Source organism: Mercenaria mercenaria, chromosome 2 (genome assembly GCF_021730395.1).
Source record: "Mercenaria mercenaria strain notata chromosome 2, MADL_Memer_1, whole genome shotgun sequence".
NCBI lineage: Eukaryota > Metazoa > Mollusca > Bivalvia > Venerida > Veneridae > Mercenaria > Mercenaria mercenaria.
In genome coordinates, this window is record NC_069362.1 from 18,141,406 (window position 1) to 18,166,368 (window position 24,963).

Genomic DNA, 24,963 nt, shown 5'->3' on the forward strand with positions numbered 1-24,963 from the left:
ATTAGTTCCAGTTTTTCAGCTGGAATCTAACTTGAAAAAGGATACACTGAGGCCGTACATGCATTTGCTCTTTTACCAAGTAGGTTAAAAAAGCAAAGTAATTGGTTAATTACAGTAAGAAAATAAACAGATAATTAGTTTCTTGACCTAGGTGTAAGTCTGAGAATGCAGTTTGAATGCCAGAAGATTTTATAGATAGTTCTGAACTTGGGTCATTAGTTTTCGTGCAGACTTCAGATTTGACAAGATATTCTAGTTTCGCCAACCTGTTTCTCTTCCTGTTTGCAGGCTGTGTTACATAGATCATCAGAGTCTGTATGTGTTTAGGAAGTAAAAAAATTATTATAAATAGATTTTCTTTCACATTGTGGCACTGACTGGCAGCTGGTATTGTTTTAGTCTTGGAATAACACGTTGATTACAACATTGTTTGCAATAAAGGTTTCAAGATGTGATGCAAACAGGTTGCACTTGTTGTGTTAAAATACCATACTTTTCGCTGCAGTTTGGATATTGTGGATCCTTGCTGAAATGTAAAATACATAATTTTTTTTGCTGAATATTTAAATATCTGCAGTGTTCCATTTAGCTCTTTATGATGATACATGATGAATACTTTAGGCAATAATGAGCTAAGTAGGGAGACTGAAGAGCAAGGACCACAGTGTCATGAGTTAGAACTCCTGACGAGGCGTATGCTCCCTGTGATGATTTGGTAAAAGATCATTTGAAGTCCACCTCTTGTTTATGTGGAGAACATGTTTTACTGGTACAGAATCCAGAAACTTCGGTTAGGCTATTTAAACTGCCTGCCATTGTATAATTGAAATCTGTTAAAACATGGCTAAACTCTAGAAAAATAAAGAAAATTACTGTTATCTAAAATTACTTTTCATAGGGTTTTATCTAGGTCTCATAAAAGAAAAATTGTCATAATTTCTGGACTTTCTAATATTGTAGTATTTCAAAATGTAATAAAATGCATCAGAGTGATTCAATATTCAGTTTATGTTCAGTTTATCCTAAATATTAAGGAAAGTAATTCCAGGAGGATATTAATTTTTGCTCATTTTATGGTTTCAGTAGCTGCACTATGGAGAAACTTGCAGCCAGGGATATTGGGCAATTCGACATGGAGATATGCTTCGGTTATGGATAGTCTTGTGTGTGATTTCCCGATGGTAAAAACATGACTCTGGAATAGAATTTTGGATTATTTTAAATCGGAACATAATTTTTGCTCCTAGACGGGTTTTATATTTTAAAGTGTTTTAAAACAGAAATAAGACTTACCAGAGTTGCATTTAAGCTTTTGCATGAATTTTGTGCAAAAAAACTCTATTTCTGCATTTATATGTCTTTTTCGATGATTTTGCAATAATAGGTGCTTCCTTTTTTATATGGAGAAAAATACTGACCAAAACACAATTACTAGTCTACTTGAATAAGGTATATTCTTTTTATTAGTATAATGTAGTGGTCAGGTTAGTTTAGTAATTGCATTTACAAGAAGTGCTGCCTTATGTAACTTCTATAAACAATTAAAAGGAATAATTGTGCCATTATAAAAAGTGGATGTGAAAATTTAGAAGATACAAGTGGTTGCCATGTTCCCGACATCATTGGAACGCTACAGTTATAACATACATCATGACAGTTTTGCCAAGATGGCGAGCTACACAGACCGACATTTCATTGCATGTTTGCAGAAACCGCCGCATTCTAGGACTGATGTGGTAAGTTTTAGATTATGCTGTTGGACATGCTGGTTGGGGCTTCAGGTTTTAATAACATAGGGAATATTTGTTAGTTCAAAGCTTATGAATGCTGTGTTAGTTCAATAGATATCTCTGCTTATTTATTTCTGCCCCATTATGAAGAAAATGTGCACCTTGTTGGACAATTTGGTGTTTGCACTTCGAGAAAGCAGGCACTTGTGCCTTTTTTATGAGGTATGGTAAACCATCTGGAGTTGTTTAGACCTGCAGCCTGTGAAAATAAATATGTTGCGCTGCAGTGTTCTTTCCCTACAATATGTTATAGCTAAAAAGCCTTTGTGAACCAGTTATCGATGGCTTGCTCAAATCCTTATCCAGTGGATAAACTGTACATCACAACCTTGTTCATAATCCTTTACTTGTTTAAAATAAAATCATGAAATTACAGATCTCTGTACATGTACACAGAATATTGTACTTTTAGTTTCATTCACTTGATTCGAGCAATTAGATAACTCCTGCAAATCCTCCTGCTGAATAGAGAGAGCGCCGATCTACGGATTACAGGGTCATGAGTTCGATCCTCGTGCGTGCCGTAGGTTCTCCAAGATAATTTGATAAAAGACATTGTGTCTGAAATCTAAAAGACATTGTGTCTGAAATTATTCGTCCTTCACCTCTGATTCATGTGGGGAAGTTGGCAGTTACTTGAGGAGAACAAGTTTGTACAGAATCCAGGAACACTGGTTAGATTAACGGCCTGCCATTACATAACTGAAATACTTTTGAAAAACTGTGTTAAACCAGAAAAAAAAAACCAACAGAAACTCCTGCACATAAAAATGGGTTTTAGAGAGTCATCTTGGCTACAAAATATTCTTTCTAATAGAAAATTGAGCTGTTTTAATGATTTCCTGGCTCCAAAACGAGATAAATGTTACATGTATAGATTTGAAATCTTTATTTCCCAGAATTATTTGTGTAACTGGTCATTTTCCAAGAAATACTGAAAATCATTAGAAGTTGTTTTTCAGTTTACAAAGGGAGGGCTGGTTTTAGAGTTACAGTGCTTAGAAATATCCTGCATACATTTAATACCAGCTCATATCCATTCAGATTAAATAGGAAAATAGAACAATAAAAACAAACAAATAGAATTAGATATTTAACGAGATAATGATGTCCCATTTGCCTGATTGGTAGTGTGGATATTGATGGAATTGAGACAGTTATGTAACATGCCTTGCATATTTCTCTTTATGGTTCACAAATTACAACAATGGAGTGGTACCAGGGATTGTGGTATAATCTTCCCGGCTTATCTTACATGTATGCTAGCTTTTTTTAAAAAAATGTTTTCCAAGTAACCAGTAACCTTGAATTCTATAGAAGACTTGATTCATTGGAGGGGCTTATGTTTTCAACAGCAAATTGCAACCAGGTGGATAAAATCCTGCAAAAACTAAAAATGTCTGTTCTTTTGAGACTATGACAGTGACTCAGGGGTTTCAGTAATGTTTATGTGGAAAGTGAAGTTATGAAGTAGTGGTGAAGGGATCTTGTGGTCCTCTCCTTGTTGAGTTGAAGGGGATATTGCCCAAATAGACAGGGGTTTCAGGAGGGCACAGCCCACTGGTTGAAAGTTTGCTAGAGGTAAAAATAGTCTCTCAAAGTTTTTTTAAACATTCTTTTACTATCATTTTATCATGAGTAAATGGGAGTTTTCTTTAGACAATGCTCATTTTTGTCGAGCCAGCTGGCGGAAGTGAAGACATAGTCGTCCAAATGGCTGTTCGGTGTATATGTGTGCGCCCGGCCGTGCGTGCGTCCATACGGATTTGTTTGTCTGGACCATAACTTGACATGCATGGAGCAGTCTTGGTTATATTTGGTATGAATGTTGACGTCAGTGAGACGGGGTGTCCTGCGGAAACCCCAGGTTTCTATCTCAAGGTCACAGTTGGAAGTCAAAGGTCATGTCAGATCTTGTCCAGCCCATAACCTTGACATGCATGGAGGAATCTTGTTTAATGGCATGTGTGTTGAAGTCAGTGAGACGGAGTGTCATGTGCAAACCCCATGTTCCTATCTCAAAGGTCAAGGTCACAGTTAGGAGTCAAAGTTCATTTGAGAGCTTGTCCAGGCCATAACTTTGATAAGTATAGAGCAATATTTTTTTTTTTTTTTGAGTAAATGTTCACCTCTATGAGACGGAGTTTTGTGCGCAAACCTGGACCCTGTCTCAAAGGTTAAGGTCACACTTTGGGGTCAAAGGTAATGTTAGAGCTTGTCTGGGCTGTAACTTTGCCATGCATAAAACAATCTTTTTATTTGGCATAAATTTTTGCGTTGATGAAACAGAGTGTCGCTTGTAACTCTCAGGCCCTGGCGGGCTCGACATGTTGCCCGTGGGCATCTAGTTTTAAAGTTAAACTTTTTAGATAAATTTGCCTAATAAGTTTAACAAGCCCTGCATGTACATCTATACAAAAATGAAATTTATTTTTTAGTCATTGAAAACATTCCAGGAAAGATACACTTATAGATACTCATATTATTTTGAGAAATATTTCAATAGAAACTATGATTAGTATTTCTCAAGCAATGATTTAAATCAGTACCACATGTTAGCAAATTATTATGTAATCATTTGCATGAACATTCTGGCTGTGCTTACTGAATAATTATACAAAACTGCATTTTTAGCTCGACTATTCATAGAATAGTAGAGCTATTGGACTCGCCCATGCGTCGGCGTCCGCATCCGCGTCCGCGTCCCGATTTGGTTAAGTTTTTGTATGTAAGCTGGTATCTCAGCAACCACTTGTGGGAATGGATTGAAACTTCACACACTTATTCACTGTGATAAACTGACTTACATTGCACAGGTTCCATAACTCTGTTTTGCTTTTTTACAAAATTATGCCCCTTTTTTGACTTAGAAATTTTTGGTTAAGGTTTTGTATGTAAGCTTGTATCTCAGTAACCACTTGTGGGAATGGATTGAAACTTCACACACTTATTTACTGTGATAAACTGACTTACATTGCACAGGTTCCATAACTCTATTTTGCTTTTTTACAAAATTATGCCCCTTTTTCGACTTAGAATTTTTTGGTTAAGGTTTTGTATGTAAGCTGGTATCTCAGTACTCACTAATGGGAATGGATTGAAACTTCACACACTTGTTCACTGTCATGATCTGACATGCACAAAGTAGGTCCCATAACTTTATTTTGATTTTTTACAAAATTATGCCCCTTTTTCAACATAGAAATTTTTGGTTAAGTTTTTGTATGTAAGCTGGTATCTCAGTATCCACTAATGGGAAAGGATTGAAACTTCACACACTAGTTCACTTTCATGATATGACGTGCAGTGCAAAGGGTCAATAACTCAACTTTGCATTTTACAAAATTATGCCCCTTTTTCAACTTAGGAGTTTTTGGGTTAAATTCTTATATGTAAGCTGGTATCTCAGTACCCACTAATGGGAATGGATTGAAACTTCATACACTTGTCCACTGTCATGAGCTGATAAGCACTATGCAGGTTCCATAACCCTATTTTACTTTTTTACTAAATTATGCCCCTTTTTCGACTTTCTTATTCATTCAAGCGACAAGGCTGTTAAATAGTCGAGCGTTGCTGTCCTCCGACAGCTCTTGTTCAGCTGCTTTTCTATTTCTGTAAGATTCAGCTGTTAATGTTAATCCTGATATTCAGTGGGTGGTTGTGTTGGGTAGGTATGATGGTTTTGGTAACTAAGGCTATTTTTTTTTACCAGGGACCATTTATTACCCTCCACAAAATGACTTTGCATCAGAGTACCCAAATGTCCCGAATATCAGACACAGGCCCTGTCCACTCTTTGTGACAAAAACGAAATAAATTTAAAGTTACAGATCATTGTGCGTTCTTCGGTATAGTGGCAGTAAAGGTTACCACATGAACAAGGACTGTCTTGCAGAGTGGCTGATTTAAATTTTGTTTACATTTTAATTAGTTTTATGTATTTCTGTTGCTGCCATGGTAATTATTCATGCATTTCTGGCTAGAACTGTCATTTGCTGTCATTGTAAATTTTATTCATAGCTGATTAAGTTGCAGTTGTTCATATATTTCTGTGTCTGTCATTTGCTGCTACTTTATGGTTTATACATTTGCTGCCACTGTATTATTAATAGATTTCTGCTGCCACAGTTGTGATTATTCATATCATTTTTTTTGCAATTGTATTATTCACACATTCTGCAGCTCCCATTGTAATTATTTATATATATGTTTCTTTCAAACATTTCCTGGCTTTGTATTTTATTACATTCTTGCTGCAGCCATTGTAACTATTCATACATTTTTATGCCCCCACATCTATGCGGGTGGGGGGGCATATACTGTAGCGTTGCTACTGTCCTAATGTCCATTATCTCCTGAAATGTTGTATATCCATTTCCTCTCACACTATCAGCCTGGGTTGCTTCAAACTTCACAGATGAACAAGCTACTAATGACCATGTTTTTGCCCTGTCTGCCCATCTATATTGTTATAATTCACACATTTCTACTGCTGCCATTATAGTTATTTATGTATTTCTGCTTCTGCCATTTGCTGCCATCATAATTATTCATATCATTTGCTGCCATTGTATTATACACACATTTTGCTGCTGCCATTGTGCTTGTAATAAGTAATACATTTCTGCTGTTGCCACATAGTGCAGTTAAAAGTAGAAACATGAGAAAACATCACATACTATCAGAAGAAGAAAAGTCAGAACCTTTCAACTGCTCATTTTTAGTTGCAAACATTAAATTATTTTTTATGAGAATGATCTTTTTCATGAGCATGATCATTGCTCACATCAGTCATGTGCCATTCTGTTGCTGACTAAAATTATTTTGAAAAATCCATCAACTTTAAACCAGTCAGCCATAATACAGTATTAGATTGATGATACTTATAAATATTTACAAGTTGAGCATTATGCAAATTAAGCTTGTATATTTGCTAAACTTGAAAATATACTGAATGAAAATAATAGGTCATTTTTAAATAAACATTTTTTTTTTCGATAGAGATATATGTTAGGAATGTAAAAAAATTTTATCTTCTTGAAATCTAAAGATAACATATTGTGTTTTATTGATGTAGCACTCATATACCAAGTTGCCAACCCAGTTTAGGAAATTAGCTGTAACTGTCACAGTTTTACATTCCATATTGTCATTGTTACCTGTTGACCTATTTCATGATTGTTACGCTGTTGCCCATCCGTATTCACTGGGTAAAGTCTGCCCTCTACTGGGATAAAGTTTACTCTCTACTGGGGTAAAGTCTATCCTCTTCTGGGGTCAAGTCTGTCATGTACTGGGATAGGGTCTGTCCTATACTGGGGTAGTCTACCCTCAACTGGGGTCAAGTCTACTCTCTGTTGGGTAAAGTCTATCCTCTACTGGGGTAAAGTCTATCCTCTGTTGGGTAAAGTCTATCCTCTACTGGGGTAAAGTCTGTCCTTTACTGGGTAAAGTCTATCCTCTACTGGGGTAAAGTCTATCATATACTGGGATAGGGTCTATCCTATACTGGAGTGGTCTTCCCTCAACTTAGGTAAAGTTTATCCTCTACTGGGGTAAAGTCTTATATCCTTTACTGGGTAAAGTCTATCCTCTACTGGGGTAAAGTTTACCCTCTACTGAGGTAAAGTTTATCCTCTACTGGGGTAAAATATTTACCCAAACAGGGGTAAAGTCTATATCCTCTACTGGTGTAAAGTTTACCCTCAACTGGGGGTAAAGTCTACCCTCTACTGGGGGTAAAGTCTACTCTCTACTAGGGTAAAGTCTATCCTTTAATGGGGTAAAGTCTACACACTACCAGCCTAAACCTTTGCACTCAATAAAATTTTGTTTTCCATGTTGAAAATTGATAGAAATGGAGAAAGTAATATTACAGCTTGGAGCCTGTCTCACCAAGTCTGCTTAGGAGAAAGTTAGAACCATCATCATTTTAAGTAGATTCAGTTTAACTATTTGGCTACTCTTATAAAGTGAGCCAGTAGTTCAATCATAAAATTAAATTAATGACACCTTTTCAAAATGATACAAGTTATATCCTATGAAAAGAGTGTGATGATTTGAAACAGACCCCTGGTATATTAATTTTATACTCTGTTTATGATGTTTTTGCAATATTAGCATTTTCTTCCTAAAGCTGAGAACAATGTAGTTAAGTATGTTTTGCTTATTGTATTCAAAAATATATGCAATTTAAATACCCACTTTAACAATATTGTAGAGGTATTTTTGTGAGCCAATTAAATGAACATAATCTTTTGTGTTCCACATACCAAGGTATATTTAACTAGTTAAAATAGATGGTAGATAAAACACAACTCCAGTCTTATCAGTGTTTGTTATACTTGAAATGCTACTGAACAAGGTGATGAGGTTAAGCTATGATTGAGTTATTGTATATCTTCAAGACTGTCAAAGATATTTTTCATGTCACTTGATTTGCATAGAGTAACAAAGTATAACTTTGATTCAAAACAAAGCAAAGACTACTGCTGATTTTCGGTATGGGTGACTCTTCTTTAACTGGACAAAATTAGCATTGCAGTATAATTGTAAAACTAAAGATTGTTCCTGTCTGTGACTTATAATACTGTACAGTACAACTTTTATTAAGATACCAGCTAAGGGAAGGGTGATATGTGTTAACACAAAATGGTCCCCTACAAATACATCAACATTCGTTCTAACAACTCAAAAAAGGAACTGCAAAAATGGTCTCATGAGTAATATTGACTGTATATCTATTGCAAAAACTGCTCATTTTTGGCTGTATCTGTTGGCTTTTTGTTTAAGGTTTCGATGGAGGACTTGAGAAACAAAAATCAAACAACACCAAATCATAGAAAGAAAGAGTTGTTTGACATGAAAATTGAACAGCATGTAAAACATGTATATTACTTTACGAAACAAGTGTCAGTATACTGATATAAACATTGAATTCCGGAAAAGGGCTGCCTAAAGGGGCTCCACTTCCGGACAGTTAAACGCCTTTAAAAACTCACCATTTTCAAAGAACTGTTACACATGTTTGTTTTGATGCATTTGCAATAGCGTGCGAGTGGTGAAATTTCACGTAACAAGGTGGAACATAGTTTTCAGCAATTGTTTATCTTTTTTTCTTTACAAATGGCATTCATTTTCAAAGGGAGACAACTTTTTCTCAAAGATTACTTAAAATAATCGGAAAAAGTTGTTTCCCTTTGAAAATGAATGCCATTTGTACTTAAAATAATCGGGAACAGTTGTCTCCCTTTGAAAATGAATGCCATTTGTAAAGAAATAAAGATAAACAATTGCTGAAAACTGTGTTCCACCTTGTTATTCGAAATTTCACCACTCGCACGCTATTGCAAATGCATCAAAACGAACATGTGTAACAGTTCTTTGAAAATGGTGAGTTTTTAAAGGCGTTTAACTGTCCGGAAGTGGAGCCCCTTTAGGCAGCCCTTTTCCGGAATTCAATGTTTATATCAGTATACTGACACTTGTTTCGTAAAGTAATATACATGTTTTACATGCTGTTCAATTTTCATGTCAAACAACTCTTTCTTTCTATGATTTGGTGTTGTTTGATTTTTGTTTCTCAATGCCTCCATCGAAACCTTAAAATTGTCAAATTATGTTATTGATGTGATATGCTTTCTAAGGTGCTTGTCATACGTTTATGAATTAGCTAATATTACTTTTTTTAGGTGAAAAATTATTGAAACAAAATTGTTTTGTTGTTTGTTTCGTTTTTCTGAATTCACAAAGGCAGAATATTTTTGTACTAAGACATTAATTGAATTTTAGTGTTGGTTAGGATAATTGTAATTTTTTGTGCTTTTGTTTTTCAGGACTTGGATGTTATATATTCTTATTTACATGGGATGGAAGCTTTATCGTCACTACGGGAACCAGCATTACGAGCATTGTGTAGGACAGTTCGGTACGAGTACCATGATGCCAATGATATACTGTACTGGTAAGCTATACATGTATTTCTTCTATATTGCTGTTGTCTTTTGGAAAAAGAATACTTCTATCAGTCTTTTTAGCTCACCTGAGCACGAAGTGCTCAAAGGTGAGCTTTAGTGATCACCCTGTGTCCGGCGTCCGTCGTCGTCCGTCGTCCGTCCGTCCGTCCGTCCGTCCGTCGTCAACAATTTGACTGTTAACACTCTAGAGGTCACATTTTTGACCCAATCTTAATGAAACTTGGTCAGAATGTTACCCTCAATAAAATCTTGGACGAGTTCGATATTGGGTCATCTGGGGTCAAAAACTAGGTCATCAGGTCAAATCAAAGGAAAAGCTTGTTAACACTCTAGAGGTCACATTTTTGGCCCAATCTTAATGAAACTTGGTCAGAATGTTACCCTCAATAAAATCTTGGACGAGTTCGATATTAAGTCATCTGGGTCAAAAACTAGGTCATCAGGTCAAATCAAAGGAAAAGCTTGTTAACACTCTAGAGGTCACAATTTTGGCCCAATCTTAATGAAACTTGGTCAGGATGTTACCCTCAATAAAATCTTGGACGAGTTCGATATTGGGTCATCTGGGTCAAAAACTAGGTCCCAGGTCAAATCAAAGAAAAAGCTTGTTAACACTCTAGAGGTCACATTTTTGGCCCAATCTTAATGAAACTTGGTCAGAATGTTACCCTTAATAAAATCTTGGACGAGTTCGATATTTGGTTATCTGGGATCATAAACTAGGTCACCAGGTCAAATCAAAGGAAAAGCTTGTTAACACTGTTGAAGCCGCATTTATGACTGTATCTTCATGAAACTTGGTCAGATTGTTAATATTGATGATCTTAAGGTCCAGTTTGAATCTGGGTCATGTAGGATAAAAAAACTAGGTCACCAAGCCAAATCAAATGAAAAGCTAGTTTACACTAGAGGCCACATTTATGACCATACCTTAATGAAACTTGGTCAAATCTTGATGATCTATAGCTCAAGTTCAAATCTGGGTTAGGTGGGTCAAAAACTAGGTCACTAGGTCATATCAAAGGAAAAGCTTGTTAACACTCTAGAGGCCACATTTATGACTATATCTTCATGAAACTTAGTCAGAATGTTAAACTTGATGATCTTTAGGGCAATTTTGAATCTGGGTCATGTCGGGTCAAAAACTAGGTCACCGGGTCAAATCAAAGGAAAAGCTAATTAACACTGTAGAGGCCACGTTTATGACCATATCTTAATGAAACTTGGTCAGAATGTTAATCTTGATAATCTTTAGGTCAAGTTTAAATCTGGGTCAGATGGAGTCAAAAACTAGGTCACGAGGTCATATCAAAGGAAAAGCTTGTTAACACTCTAGAGGCCACATTTTTGACTATATCTTCATGAAACTTAGTCAGAATGTTAAACTTGATGGTCTTTAGGTCAAGTTCGAATCTGGGTCATGTCGGGTCAAAAACTAGGTCACGGGGGTCAAATAAAAGGAATAGTTAGTTAACACTTTAGAGGCCACATTTATGACCATATCTTAATGAAACTTGGTCAGAATGTTAATCTTGATGATCTATAGGTCAAGTTTAAATCTGGGTCAGGTGTGTTAAAAAACTAGGTCACTAGGTCAAATCAAAGGAAAAGCTTGTTAAGACTCTAGAGGCCAGATTTATGACTGTATCTTCATGAAACTTAATCAGAATGTTAATCTTGATGATCTTTAGGTCAAGTTCGAATCTGGGTCATGTGGGGGCAAAAACTAGGTCACCGGGTCAAATCAAAGGAAAAGCTAGTTAACACTTTAGAGGCTACATTTATGACCATATCTTAATGAAACTTGGTCAGAATGTTGATCTTGATGATCTTTAGGTCAATAGGTCAGGTGAGCGATACAGGGCCTTCATGGCCCTCTTGTTTGTATGTTAAAGCTACTCCACGCCAACAATTTGGGTGAAATTTTTCAACATGTTCATTTCCACTAAGTTTGGAATATATTACACAGAAAAAAGATAAAGTGGGTGAAAATAAAACAAGATATTTGTAAAAAATGCAAGGAGAAGGTAAATTTACTGCATTATTTCAAAAGCGTTGCAACGGTTTACCAGGGACTGCGTTTTAGGCGAAGTTGAGCGATAGCTTCGCTTTAAAATATTTCACTTCGCCCTTCCCGCTCAGAAAAGCGAAGTTCAAGTCGCCCTTAAATTGGATGAAAGGAAAACATAATCGGCAATAAAGTGCGCCGAGATTATACATCTCGGTTATGTAAAGTCTGTAAACACAATACGCAATACACAGGATGTCACCGGGAGGCACGCGCGGCGAAACGTGTCCAGGACAACAAAAGATGATCACTCAATTTCACGACGCGACGCCGCAGGATAAGCTGCTAATTGTTTGCATTTTATGTGATTGCAGTAAACGATAATTAAAGAATAAAAGTTGACCGAAATCGGAGATCAGAGAGCCCGAAAACTTCTTAAAACAGCGATAATTAACTTCTGAATTACAAACCTAATTACGTGTCAGTCGGCGCGTGGCGTGATTGACATCTGTCAGTAGCTAATTTACATACGAGGCTCCGCCTACTGTCGTACTTCCCTTTGTGTCGGCGAACAACATTTAAATTGAAATTCACCGAGATTTTGATTGACAAAGCAGAACTCGAGACACAATATCGCGGATCGAGCCGACGCACGGGACACTGTTGTTGTGTGGGTTAAATTCGAGTTTTTTTTTTGTTGTTGTTGTTTTTCCGCGGTTCAAAACACGGAACCTCGGGTCAACCGAACGCCCTCTGATGTCTTATCCAATAATTCATGGTTTCGGATAAAAATCGTTCCGAAATTTTTATTGCCATCACAATGTAGACTACCCGTTACTCCTGACGTTTATTTTTCAATCGGGATCTGCTTACTAATCATTTTAATCTTCATTTCTCTTTCATTAAAAACATAGATATAAGTTAAATATAAGGCCCTTGACAAACTGTTAAATTTGTTGTTTGATAAAAATAGCAGACAACTGTTTTAGTACATTTTGAAATGTGTTAAAGGGAGGTAATACATTTAATCAATTTTTAAATTTTTTATGTCAAAATACGTAGTTTTAAAAAATATTGCCCCTGATTTTATAGTATTTTATCTACTGATCAATACAAATAACATTTCATTGTAAGTTTGAGAGTCTTTTAAACTCTGTAGTTTGTCGAATTGAAGGAAATACATATAAAATTTTTAAACTCAAAAAAAGCTGCTCTAGGAAGGAAGAAATCCAAGAAATATTAAGTACTGGTTATATGTGGAAAGATTTGTTGTGTCAAGTTGTCAAACATTTTTTGGTAAAACAGTGCAGATATGTACTGTATTGTTGAAACATTGCACCATTTTTATTTATGTCATAAAAAGATAATACTACAAATGGAACTGAATAAACATTATTATTGTTATTTAATGCATGTAAGCAATGTCCTGTCTCACGTTTGCCGAACTTCTCCCAAAGTTTCAAAACTTCTCCCTATTTCCCCAGGAGGGAAAAGTCACTTCTCCCTAATTTTCCAGGCTAAGGTAGTCCCTGGTTTACTGACCTCTGCACAGTAAAGAATATCGTGCAAAGTTCTTATGTCTTCTTTGAGAGTACTCACTTTTTAATGATTTTTTGAGAGAAATTATTTTACGCCTAAAATGTGCGGGTTAGTCCCTTTAATGTACATACTTGACTTTAGCTTCAAACTGTTGTAAAATTTACATTTTGCATCTTAGAAAGTCACTGCATAAACAGTAATTCATAAATATCCAGCCTTGTTATAAAGATTCTCATATTGTTTACATGTACAAATATGACAGTAAAGAATTTGGGAAAATTCCATGATACAAAAACATAGATCCATGTTTTATGGTGCAATGGTACAATTGTGACAGATTGTTATCTTACTGCAACCAACAGCTTGAAGTTTTGGGTTAGCAACAGTTATCATATAGCAAATACATGATGATTTTATATCTGTATAACATATCTTCCGTTTGTGTGTGATATTCGTGTTACAAAAGTAACTTGAAATGAATCAGACCAACAGAACAATAACATAATATCCTCAATAAAAAATAAATAAAAGGAAAAATGCTTAATTAATTGTTCATCAGTAGATAGAAGCATCATTTAATCCACAAGAATAAATCTAGACACCTAAAGTTACATCCGGTCTTTTGTTTTGCCTCTGATAGCTAGTTTGTATAATATTCAGATAGCTTTGTCATTGATCAAAGGTTCATTATTCTTTTAATGTTAGTGATAGTTGGCAATGAAAGGTCTGAATGTATTGCTGCTCGCTCGTAAGAGTTGCCATTGTAAAATTGTTCACAGCCGTTCTCTTAAGATAAAATTCTCAGCAGATATCTTTAGAAAAAAAAATTGTGAACCTACTGCATATAAATTTTTGCAAAATATCTTGGCAATTTACAAAATTATATCAAAAAGAAATAAAGCATCTTTTGAATTCAGTGTTTTTGTTTACAAAAATTTATTACAGGTGTCTTCATTCGTCATGTTCTGATTTATTGCGCATTAAAGATCAGAATTACCGTTAAAATTAGAAATAAGTACAAACATATTCTTACAAAAAATATAAGGTTTAATACTTGCATCTTGTGTGTACAAAAATGAAGTATTCAGGTCAAGTTCCGTGTTGTTTGGGGTAGTTTAAAGGAAATTAGACTGAATTTGATATATTTAAATGTGCATCTGATGCTATGAAATATTCAGGTCAAGTTAGTGTGGGATAGTTTGTTGTCCTCTGTCAAAGGAATGTGACACATTGCCCTCACTAGTTACTTAGTGCAGTGTCAGATGAATGTCATTTTGTCACTTAATGATGGATCTCAAAAGGGAGCCTACTCCTGTTAAGCTTGTATAAGCTTGCTCTTACATTGTTACTTCCCTTGTTACTGAAAAAATGTTCTGCTTGTTTATATAAATTACAAAATGTTTTAAAAGGACAACTTTCTTTACTTATCAAGACATTTTGTTTGTTTCCTAACATGACCATTTTACCTGTTACTATGTATATTTTCAGTCAACGGGAGCTGAGTACATGTTGGTACATATTGTTGTCTGGTTCAGTGTTTATAGAAGGTTCAATGTTCCTCCCTCGGAGCAGGTAAGTAAAGCACCACCTGGAACAACACCTGGTATTACTTTTTGCCAGTAGCATATAAGGCAGTTTCTCCTCATATGTGAATATAACATAAAATGTCATATTGCAGCTGAGATGGACTTACAGTACAAACAGTCTGTACAATAATTTTTTTAATGGTGTCTGGCGTCCAGTTCTGTGACACAAAAATTTTGCTTTCTGTGGACAAAAAATTCAAGGTTGTTGTTTAGTGTTCTGAAGTTTCCCAGCTTTCCCCTACAGCAATTCCACTTGTTCAAAATGTTTCCCCTACTTTGGTCTACCTTTATTTGAGAGGGATCTTGAAAGTTGGATCACATTGGAAGATCAAACACAGGCTTCTGCTGTTGAATAATTTCCTGTTAATTAGTGGTTCCACTCAGATGCCCACCCATGCTACAAGTATACAATGCCTGTATGCAGACACCTATGGTTTTACTCCAACGTTAAAAGTTTAGAAGACCTTAGTTCTGTCAATATGACCTAAAACTGAAAATCTGATCATAGTTGACCTAGTTTAGTTCTTGTTTTTATTGCTATTCAGGAAGTTTAGAAATCATGGTGCCTACGTGCATTTCGTGCATTTTATACACTTACATTATTAATTTTTTGTAGTTTTAAGAGTCATTAACAAAAACATTGTATTAAAAAAGTATTCCAAAGTTCCACTCCCTTAAGAGTTTTAAGTGATTTGTTGTTTTGTGAGACATTTTAGTAATTGACCCTCTTTGGACGACAAAAGTAATTAGGCATGAAGAAGGAAGATCTTGTATTTGGACGAAGAAGACTCGTGCAGGATGAAGAGTATGCATGTTTTCCTTATTCTGAAATACACTATGTCACATAGTGTTGGTCAAATGATTTTCCTCACGATTTTCATGTAATAAAGGCATGATTTCTTTGACAGTTTGAACATTAAAAGTTTTTATATAGTTCAAACATTGTGCTGTAGAGGGAAGTCTTGAACAGGAGTTTGAATTGGATTTATGAATAAAGAAATAACTTTGTAATGGTTTGATAGGAATAAAAGTTTTAAGCATTTAGACAGGTTTCAAACAGGTTTCAAAAAATTAGTAACTAAAGGTTTTGCTTCTTTGATCAGTTTATAGAGAAAAGTTACATTCTGTATTTTTATCGAGCTTAAAGGTTTGACCACTTATTTTATGGCAGTGAGTATTGCTGATGGATGTAAATAAACCTTTATCGAATCTTTTGTTTTTGTGGACATTTGGAGGACTTCTTAGAACAAAACATAGGAGTGTTTTACGTGTCACATTGGACACAACTTTCCTGTGCTTTTGATAGAACAATGCTTGTAAATTGTGAATTGTTTATAAGAATTGTCTTTCTTTTGATTTCCTGTCACAAAACACATTATAAACCAAAGAGGTAACCAATTTGATGTAGTTTCTGGAAAAGTTGCAATAACTTATATTACATATACGATAAATTACTAGAAATCTATTTTGGACATTTACTAAGTAATACACTAATATCCTGCATGCTTTCCAAACAATAGCTGAAAACATTTACAGTTGCTACTGTAAAGAGCAGGTACAAATGATTGTATGGAAGTACAATAGTTTATGGTGAAGGGGACTACTCAGTCCACAAAATTAAATGCCCACGAACAAGTGTACTGTGAAATCAATTTTTTTTTTTTGTGGGGGACTATTTTTTGTGGATTTCGTGGTTGTGTCAATCCACGAAATTAAATCCCAAAGAAAAAATAAAATTCCCATTTGTTTTATTAGCTCACCTGTCACAAAGTGACAAGGTGAGCTTTTGTGATCGCGCGGTGTCCGTCGTCCGTCGTCCGTCCGTGCGTCAGTGCGTCCGTGCGTCCGTGCGTGCGTCCGTAAACTTTTGCTTGTGACCACTCTAGAGGTCACATTTTTCATGGGATCTTTATGAAAGTTGGTCAGAATGTTTATCTTGATGATATCTAGGTCAAGTTCGAAACTGGGTCACGTGCCTTCAAAAACTAGGTCAGTAGGTCTAAAAATAGAAAAACCTTGTGACCTCTCTAGAGGCCATATATTACACAAGATATTCATGAAAATTGGTCAGATTGTTCACCTTGATGATATCTAGGTCAAGTTCGAAACTGGGTCACGTGCCTTCAAAAACTAGGTCAGTAGGTCTAAAAATAGAAAAACCTTGTGACCTCTCTAGAGGCCATATATTTCATAAGATCTTCAGAAAATTGGTCCAGAACGTTCACCTTGATGATATCTAGGTCCCAAATTCGAAACTGGGTCACGTGCCATCAAAAACTAGGTCAGTAGGTCAAATAATAGAAAAACCTTGTGACCTCTCTAAAGGCCATATTTTCATGGATCTGTATGAAAGTTGGTCTGAATGTTCGTCTTGATGATATCTAGGTCAAGTTCGAAACTGGGTCACGTGCGGGCAAAAACTAGGTCAGTAGGTCTAAAAATAGAAAAACCTTGTGACCTCTCTAGAGGCCATATATTTCATGAGATCTTCATGAAAATTGGTCAGACTGTTCACCTTGATGATATCTAGGTCAAGTTTGAAAGTGGGTCACGTGCCATCAAAAACTAGGTCAGTAGGTCAAATAATAGAAAAACCTTGTGACCTCTCTAGAGGCCATATTTTTTATGGGATCTGTATGAAAATTGGTCTGAATGTTCATCTTGATGAAATCTAGGTCAGGTTCGAAACTGGGTCACGTGCCTTCAAAAACTAGGTCAGTAGGTCAAATAATAGAAAAACCTTGCTAACTCTCTAAAGGCCATATTTTTCATGGATCTGTATGAAAATTGGTCTGAATGTTCATCTTGATGAATCTAGGTCAAGTTCGAAACAGGGTCATGTGCGGTCAAAAACTAGGTCAGTAGGTCTAAAAATAGAAAAACCTTGTGACCTCTCTAGAGGCCATACTTGTGAATGGATCTCCATAAAAATTGGTCAGAATGTTCACCTTGATGATATCTAGGTCAAATTTGAAACTGGGTCACGTGCCTTAAAAAAACTAGGTCAGTAGGTCAAATAATAAAAAAACCTTGTGACCTCTCTAGAGGCCATACTTTTCATGGGATCTGTATGAAAGTTGGTCTAAATGTTCATCTTGATGATATCTAGGTCATGTTTGAAACTGGGTCAACTGCGGTCAAAAACTAGGTCAGTAGGTCTAAAATTATTAAAATCTTTTGACTTCACTAGAGGCCATATTTTTCAATGGATCTTCATGAAAATTGATCTGAATTTTCACCTTGATGATATCTAGGTCAGTTTCGAAACTGGGTCACGTGCGGTCAAAATCTAGGCCAGTAGGTATAAAAATTGAAAAACCTTGTGACCTCTCTAGAGGCCATATTTTTCATGAGATCTTCATGAAAATTAGTGAGAATGTTCACCTTGATGATATCTAGGTAAAGTTCAAAACAGGGTCACATACCTTCGAAAACTAGGTCAATAGGTCAAATAATAGAAAAACCTTGTGACCTCTCTAGAGACCATATTTTTCAATGGATCTTCATGAAAATTGGTCAGAATTTTTATCTTGATAATATCTAGGTCAAGTTCAAAACTGGGTCATATGAGCTCAAAAACTAGGTCACTATGTCAAATAATAGAAAAAACGACGTCATACTCAAAACTGGGTCATGTTGGAAGAGGTGAGCGATTCAGGACCATCATGGTCCTCTTGTATTTAAAAGTTGAAATCCATGAATTTATATCCCCACGATATAGCAGTTTTGGTCAAAATAAAAAAATTCATACCAACGAAATTAAGTGATTTCACAGTAATATCCACTCATTATATGTTCAAAACTTGAAATCCAGGAATATTTATCCCAACAAAATCGGTCAAACTATGACAGTATGTGCCCAGAAAACAAATTTGGCTATTTTTAGACTCTTTAACTGACAGTGACATATTGGAATACATGCTGTTCCTGTGGGTTTTTCTACCTGTGGAACTGATAGCCATATATCATAACCAGCATCATTTCACCGAATCTTGTCATTTGCATACATTTGATAGATTATTAATATGTCTGTCCAGATCTCTTTCCTGTTCCCATATAGACATGAAATCTGGTCACAAATTGTCTTTTCTTATCAGTAATTGAGGGATGAAGAGAGAGGAATTTGGTACCGTGGATCTGTAAGTTTTTTTTTCTGCTTTTGTTAAAGAAATTGAAACTTCAAATCGACACAATGGAACAGAATTTTGTGTTTAAGCAAAGACACATAGAAACATTTTCTGTTATAATCTCACTTTAAACAATATTTAGTCTATTAGATTTTTGCTTTCATCATTAAATGTTGTCTAGTTGATACTTGTTTACTAATTTTCGATTACTCAGATTAATGGATTCCAATTTTTCATCAATTTATAAGAGATATAAGCATCTCTAGAAAATAAGTTTTTTATAAATAAAACAGTCTTTTGCATAGTTTTGACCGATTTATTTAGAATACAAATGTACTTCTTTTAAATCTCATTAGGCTTGTACTCAAAAGTTTTCGAGTAGATTTAAGGTGTATCTAGTTTTGGAAATTTCATCGCCAGCTGTAGATACAGTAATCATGTAGCTTTTGCTTATATTCCTATTATAAAATTTATTGCTATTTTTGGGCATTGTCCAAACTTTGCCATTAAACATTCCTGGTCGAATAAAGTAAATAAAATTTAGCCTTATTTAAACATCATCATAGGTTGAAGGTATTTGAACTTGGCAAAAGTAGATTTTCTTTTTGTATTTCCTAATTGGGTTGTTTGCAAATTAAACAAGCTTGGATATTAAATCTGAATTGTATATCAATTTACACTCGTATTATAGAAACATTTACCAGTAAAGTTTTCTTTAGAGTCTGATAAGGAACTTTTTAACAACATCGTCAAGGTAAAGTAATATTATTTCAGTGTGTAATAATTATCATGTTTTTAGTTATATATAATGTAATGTTTGCAATATAGAGACAAAAATATATGTTAAGTTGTGGTTTTTAAGTATATATGGCAGTAAGTGGTTAAATTTATTTTAGAAAAAATACACTTCATAATCAATGATTTTCCTTAAGGTTTATTTTTACATTTTGACAATTTAAATGCTTCTGTACCACAAAATTCAGTTTACAAGTTCAAAATTTATAAATCATATTTATACTTGGAAATGAACTGTTTATACTAAGGAAAAGAAAGGTCAAATAAACTGTTAGTGAATGTTTAATTTCTTAAGATTGCATTGTTATGAAAAATTGGGCTTTTTAGATGATTTACTGAAATTTGTAAAACAATAAATTCCTGTTCATTTACATGCAGGAATCTTGAACATCTTTTTCAATATTTAATGGAAAAAAAAGTGATAGCTAATAACATTTTTCTCCACATCTGCTAATGATGGTAATGAATAAAGTGTTTCCTAAAGTTGGCATCAATATGGCACTATTGATCGTTTGACATTTTGATAGCTTCTGATGCTGAGATGATATGACATTTTCTACAAGTTGATATTTGTGACAACTTGCTAACAGATAGTTTGCTTTGGTGTCCAGGTTTTAGTACATTCCTGTCAGAAGTGCCGGAAACTGGATATAAATAAATAATAATACCAATGCTTATAATAACTGCATTTACATGTATAAAAGCATTAAATATTGTCCAGTGAGCATCTTGGATAAAGTATCTGAAATTCAGTTTGCAGTCACTAGTTCTGTCCTGGGCGCAGTTATTGCTGACTTTTAGTAGTTCAGGTTCTTCTCAAACTGTACATCAGAGTGTTTTAAGTAAGTTCCCAGTATGAAATGTTATATTTCCTCGCATCAGTGCCATTTACACAAACTTGAATAACATTTTGTCTTCGTAATGTTTTATCCGAGGTTTGACAGTTTAGGACGGCATTGATTTCCTGAGGGAGTCTGCCTGACACAGATCTATTATGAACGCTGTGCTTCATCATTACAAATTTATCTCCCTTTATTGTGATTCATTGTCTCGGTAAATGACAGTTGTTAAGTCTGTCTGAGTCAATATAGATAGAAATCTGATTCAGGCACTAGCTGTAGATGGTGCTTTGTATCTACTGGCTAGAAAACGACCTGCTGATAGTTGTTGGTTCTAATCATGTGTTGGCCTGTGCCTCAGGCATAATGCGCAGACAGGTACCCTGGGACTTTCCCCATCATATAAGCAGAAAAGTGCAAATATATACTGAAAACCCCAAGCAGGCACATTGGGTGATCCTTCTCCAACAGTATGCCTTTAAAGCTGTTTTTGAGACTAGCATTGTAATAGTGTGATTTAATAAAAGTGGTTAATCAGATTTTTTATGAAATAAATGATTTATTTGATATTTTGACTTAATATTATGCACATATACAGTTTGTTTCGTTCATATAGTTCTTAATACAAGTTTTATTTTCACTGGAAATATTTCTAAAACTTGATTGCTGTTTGTTTACCCAACAAAAATAATGGTAAAGATTTCTTAAAGAATTATATATTTAGCTGAAATTCATTAGAATTTGGACAGGCAAGATAAATTCGGAAAATAAAATGAGAAACAACACAGTTTTTGTTCAGATTGATAAAATATCCTGATATATATTAAATGTGACTGTAAAACTAGAGATTATAGTAAAATTAAAAGACATAGGCGGCTTTTCAAAAGAAAACAAAAGAAACTTTAAATGATAAAGCGGTGTTATTACAAAAATTAAAAAATCAATAAATCATATACATTCTTTAACAGAATGTACAAAAAGTGAAAAATGTCATAAAAAAGCTGCTCAGATGTGATTGACTTGCTTTAAACCAAATGGACTAGGAAAAGGAATGTATTATAATTATTGAAGTTATTGATTCATAATTATATTTCAGTAAAAGAAAAAAAGTACAAAAAAAAATAAATTGAAATTTGAGTTTTGTTATATTATAGTTACAATGGCAGAAAATTCTTTAAAGTAATTCAGAACTTTTGCAGTTCCTTTATATGGTGGTCAGTGAGTTGGTGTTGAGTGTTTTGACCACAGTTATTTCAGTCGGTTAAAGTTTATAGATATTTTTGTGACTGTATCAATTGTTTCATTTGAAACTCATCAGTATTCAATTAATGTGTAATTCACATAATTGCTTCAGGCACAGTATCAGTTCTATATTTATATATAGATAACATGCATGCATGCAGAGTTGTGCCCCTTCCACTTTCAAATTTTTTCGGAAACTGACAGTTACATGTCATTTACAGTTGTTTTGAATTATAATTGTTTGACAGGCACTTGTCAGAAATTTATTTGAAATTAATTGTTTTCATGCTTCCTTATCAATATATGGATCAGTAAATCAATGAATAATGTATGAACTTTATGAGGAAGGATATGATGTGTATAGGTAGGATAATTTTGGTACTATTTTACCTTACACTAAGTTACAGGAATTAAATATCATGAAACTTGCCATTATGGCATAAAAAATGACAATATTGTTTAAAAGAAGTCTTACAATTTTGAATTACCTTAGTTCCTTTCCCATATTTTCTATATGTGTCTTAATTTGGCAAATTCATGACTAAATTGAGTAGTATCGCAATTTTTCCGCCATCTGTGTGTAATTAGGCAGTTGAACCGGAAGCATGTTTTTCCTGTAAGGGGCTATTAACCTAGGGTTAAATTTGCTAAAAATAAGTGAAAGATTTTGAAAATAATCACAGAATTTCATAATAATGTTGTTGTGATGTTTTATGAAAATGTAAAATGTTTAATGTCGTAGCATATTTGGTTTGGTGCAAATTCAATCCAAAGCCCTCTAAGATAGCTGTAAGTTTCAGGATTCATAAAACATGATTTTACATAGTTCTTAGTTTGTTTCCTAAGAAGACATTGGGTGGCAGGAAGATCTTGATGTCATTGGAACCATTTCAGTGCTCAATGTTCTTATATGCAAATTATAAGAAAGTAATTTGTTGTACAGTATCCCAACAGTTATGTCAATATTTTGGATTAGTTGCCTTAAAAGAGCAAAGTTTGATTTACATGTCAATATCATATGTATAGTTCATTTTATAGTTGATTAAGTTCATATTTGATTGATTTGACACATGATACACAAAAAGTTTTTAGGTTTAATCTTTATTGCTGTATGTATTTTTGCATGTTCATTTTCCTACACGTTTTTAGACTGTTATAGGACCTAATAAGAAGGGCTATTTTACTCACCTTAGTGTTGGTGTCAGCATCGCCATAGCATACTTGGTGTATTTATTTTGGACATATCTCTCAATTTCATTATATCTTCTTTACTACTGCCCTTTTTGTTGTCAAAGTTCACATAATGGTTATTCTTAGTAAGGGGCAGCTATCTGGTAGTTAAGGGTTGGGTGACTTGAAGGTCACGGTCACTTCTTGTTGTAAGTAGGGTTAAAGTTCTATTGCAAGTTTCTCCATTGCATTGTATTGTCTTAACTAATGCCCCTATAACAATCAAAAACTCATATAGAGGGGGCAGACATCTTTTTGTTATGGGTCTGATACCTAAAAGGTCAAGGTTACTAAAGTGGGTCAGATTTTGTAATAGTGTTGGTTAAAGTTTTATGGAACACTTCTCAATTTCACTTTTATTTAGTATTTTTTTCATAGTACTAGTATCCCTCTTTCACACTCATGCTCTTCTTTAAACACCACCCTCGGACTCAGTACACACCTTTACCCCACCTTCCTCCTCCAAAAAAGATTTGTTGCATTCCTTAATCTAAATTAGATCTCATGTTATTTCTTTGGTTCCTTTACATGTGCTATATCTAGCTCCCCAACCACCCCAAATTAAGCAGCTTTGTCTGAATAGTCAAAAATGTTACACACCTTTCTGCAAAGCACAAACTTTCAAACAAGTATGCTTTCAAAACAGGCCTTGGACTTTATTGTTTGGACCTGATAATAATGTCAAAGTGTCTTCCTTTTGTCAGCATTTTAAATTACAAGTGGGTCCGTTAAGCCATCATACTTGAACCTTACAATGATCCAATTAGACAGTGAATGATAGACAACTTAACTGAACAATGTGCAAGAATACATGACATCATTCATGTTTGTCAGCAGCCAGGGCTCCATGGCTCACTGGTTAAGGTCCTTGGCTAATAATATTATTTGCCCTGTACCTCTGTGGATTTTGGTCCAACTTTGGTTATGATGTGAGGAAGGCATGTGGCTGGCTTTTATAAAGTTGGTGTTAGCCAGCTGTCCGTACCTGAAATAATCCTTGGAGTGGCAAATTGGGTCTTCCACCACCATTACAGCTGAACAATCAGCATATGACCTGAACTGTACTGTGTGTTGGTACGATTTAAAACCTAACAAAATAATCATCATCATACATATCACCGTTTAATTTGTAATGGTGAAATAAAAAAGGGAAGAAAAAGAGAGAAGCAAAAAAATGTAAATCCCATGCTAGGGTTGGAGGGGTCATAGTATCGTTTTCTCTTTTCAAAGGGTAGATTTGCTGTACTCTTGAAAAAGGTACATTCTTACCTTTGTGTGCCTTTAATGTTAGGACAATTAACACACAAACAGATAGTTTATATAACGTGTACGATTGTCTTTTAAACATATAATATTACCGTCTAATTGAACGTGTAAAGAAGAAAGAATCCTATACATTTCAGGTATTTATATTGTTCAACAATGCTGTGTTACATTGTCATAAAATTTAAATGTCTTTGTAAAATATTTCATTCAGGACTTAAACTTATATAAGGGATTGTGCTAAGTCATGAAGGAATTTTAAATGTATCAAAGAAAATCATAATTGTAAGTAGCAATTTAGACACTTTTCTAATTACTCTCTTAAGAATGGGTTTTTTTGTGAACACTCTATTTGTAAATTTATGCTTAATATTTGAAGATTTTAGATATGATAAAGGAAAAACCGAATGTTAAAATGTGTAAATATAGAACAAAAATATATTAATGTTTTGGATCATATTTTTTACTCCTGAAGATAAAAGGACACTTTACTGCAGAGTCTTAGATATAACCAATTAACTGACTTAAATTAACTGAAATTAATAATTAATTAATTAATTAACTG

The 24,963-nt window shown here is 34.5% G+C and overlaps 1 protein-coding gene across 22 annotated transcripts in view; it reads left to right on the plus strand.

Annotated features, from left to right (window-relative positions):
• The window catches only part of LOC123563404 (rap guanine nucleotide exchange factor 6-like), a 125,805-nt gene that overhangs the window by 8,929 nt on the left and 91,913 nt on the right, over positions 1 to 24,963 (plus strand). For 19 of the 22 annotated variants that reach the window (XM_045356164.2, XR_006688809.2, XR_006688810.2 and 16 more), the window contains 3 exons: positions 1,084 to 1,736; positions 9,629 to 9,756; positions 14,805 to 14,888. In XM_045356164.2, coding sequence (XP_045212099.2) covers positions 1,608 to 1,736; positions 9,629 to 9,756; positions 14,805 to 14,888 — 341 coding nt within the window. In that variant the 5' untranslated portion in view covers positions 1,084 to 1,607. Of the gene's footprint in view, positions 1 to 1,083; positions 1,737 to 9,628; positions 9,757 to 14,804; positions 14,889 to 15,639; positions 15,708 to 22,216; positions 22,270 to 24,660; positions 24,684 to 24,963 lie in introns of those variants that run through there. The other 3 variants (XM_053531390.1, XM_045356180.2, XM_045356181.2) reach the window with 3 other exon arrangements.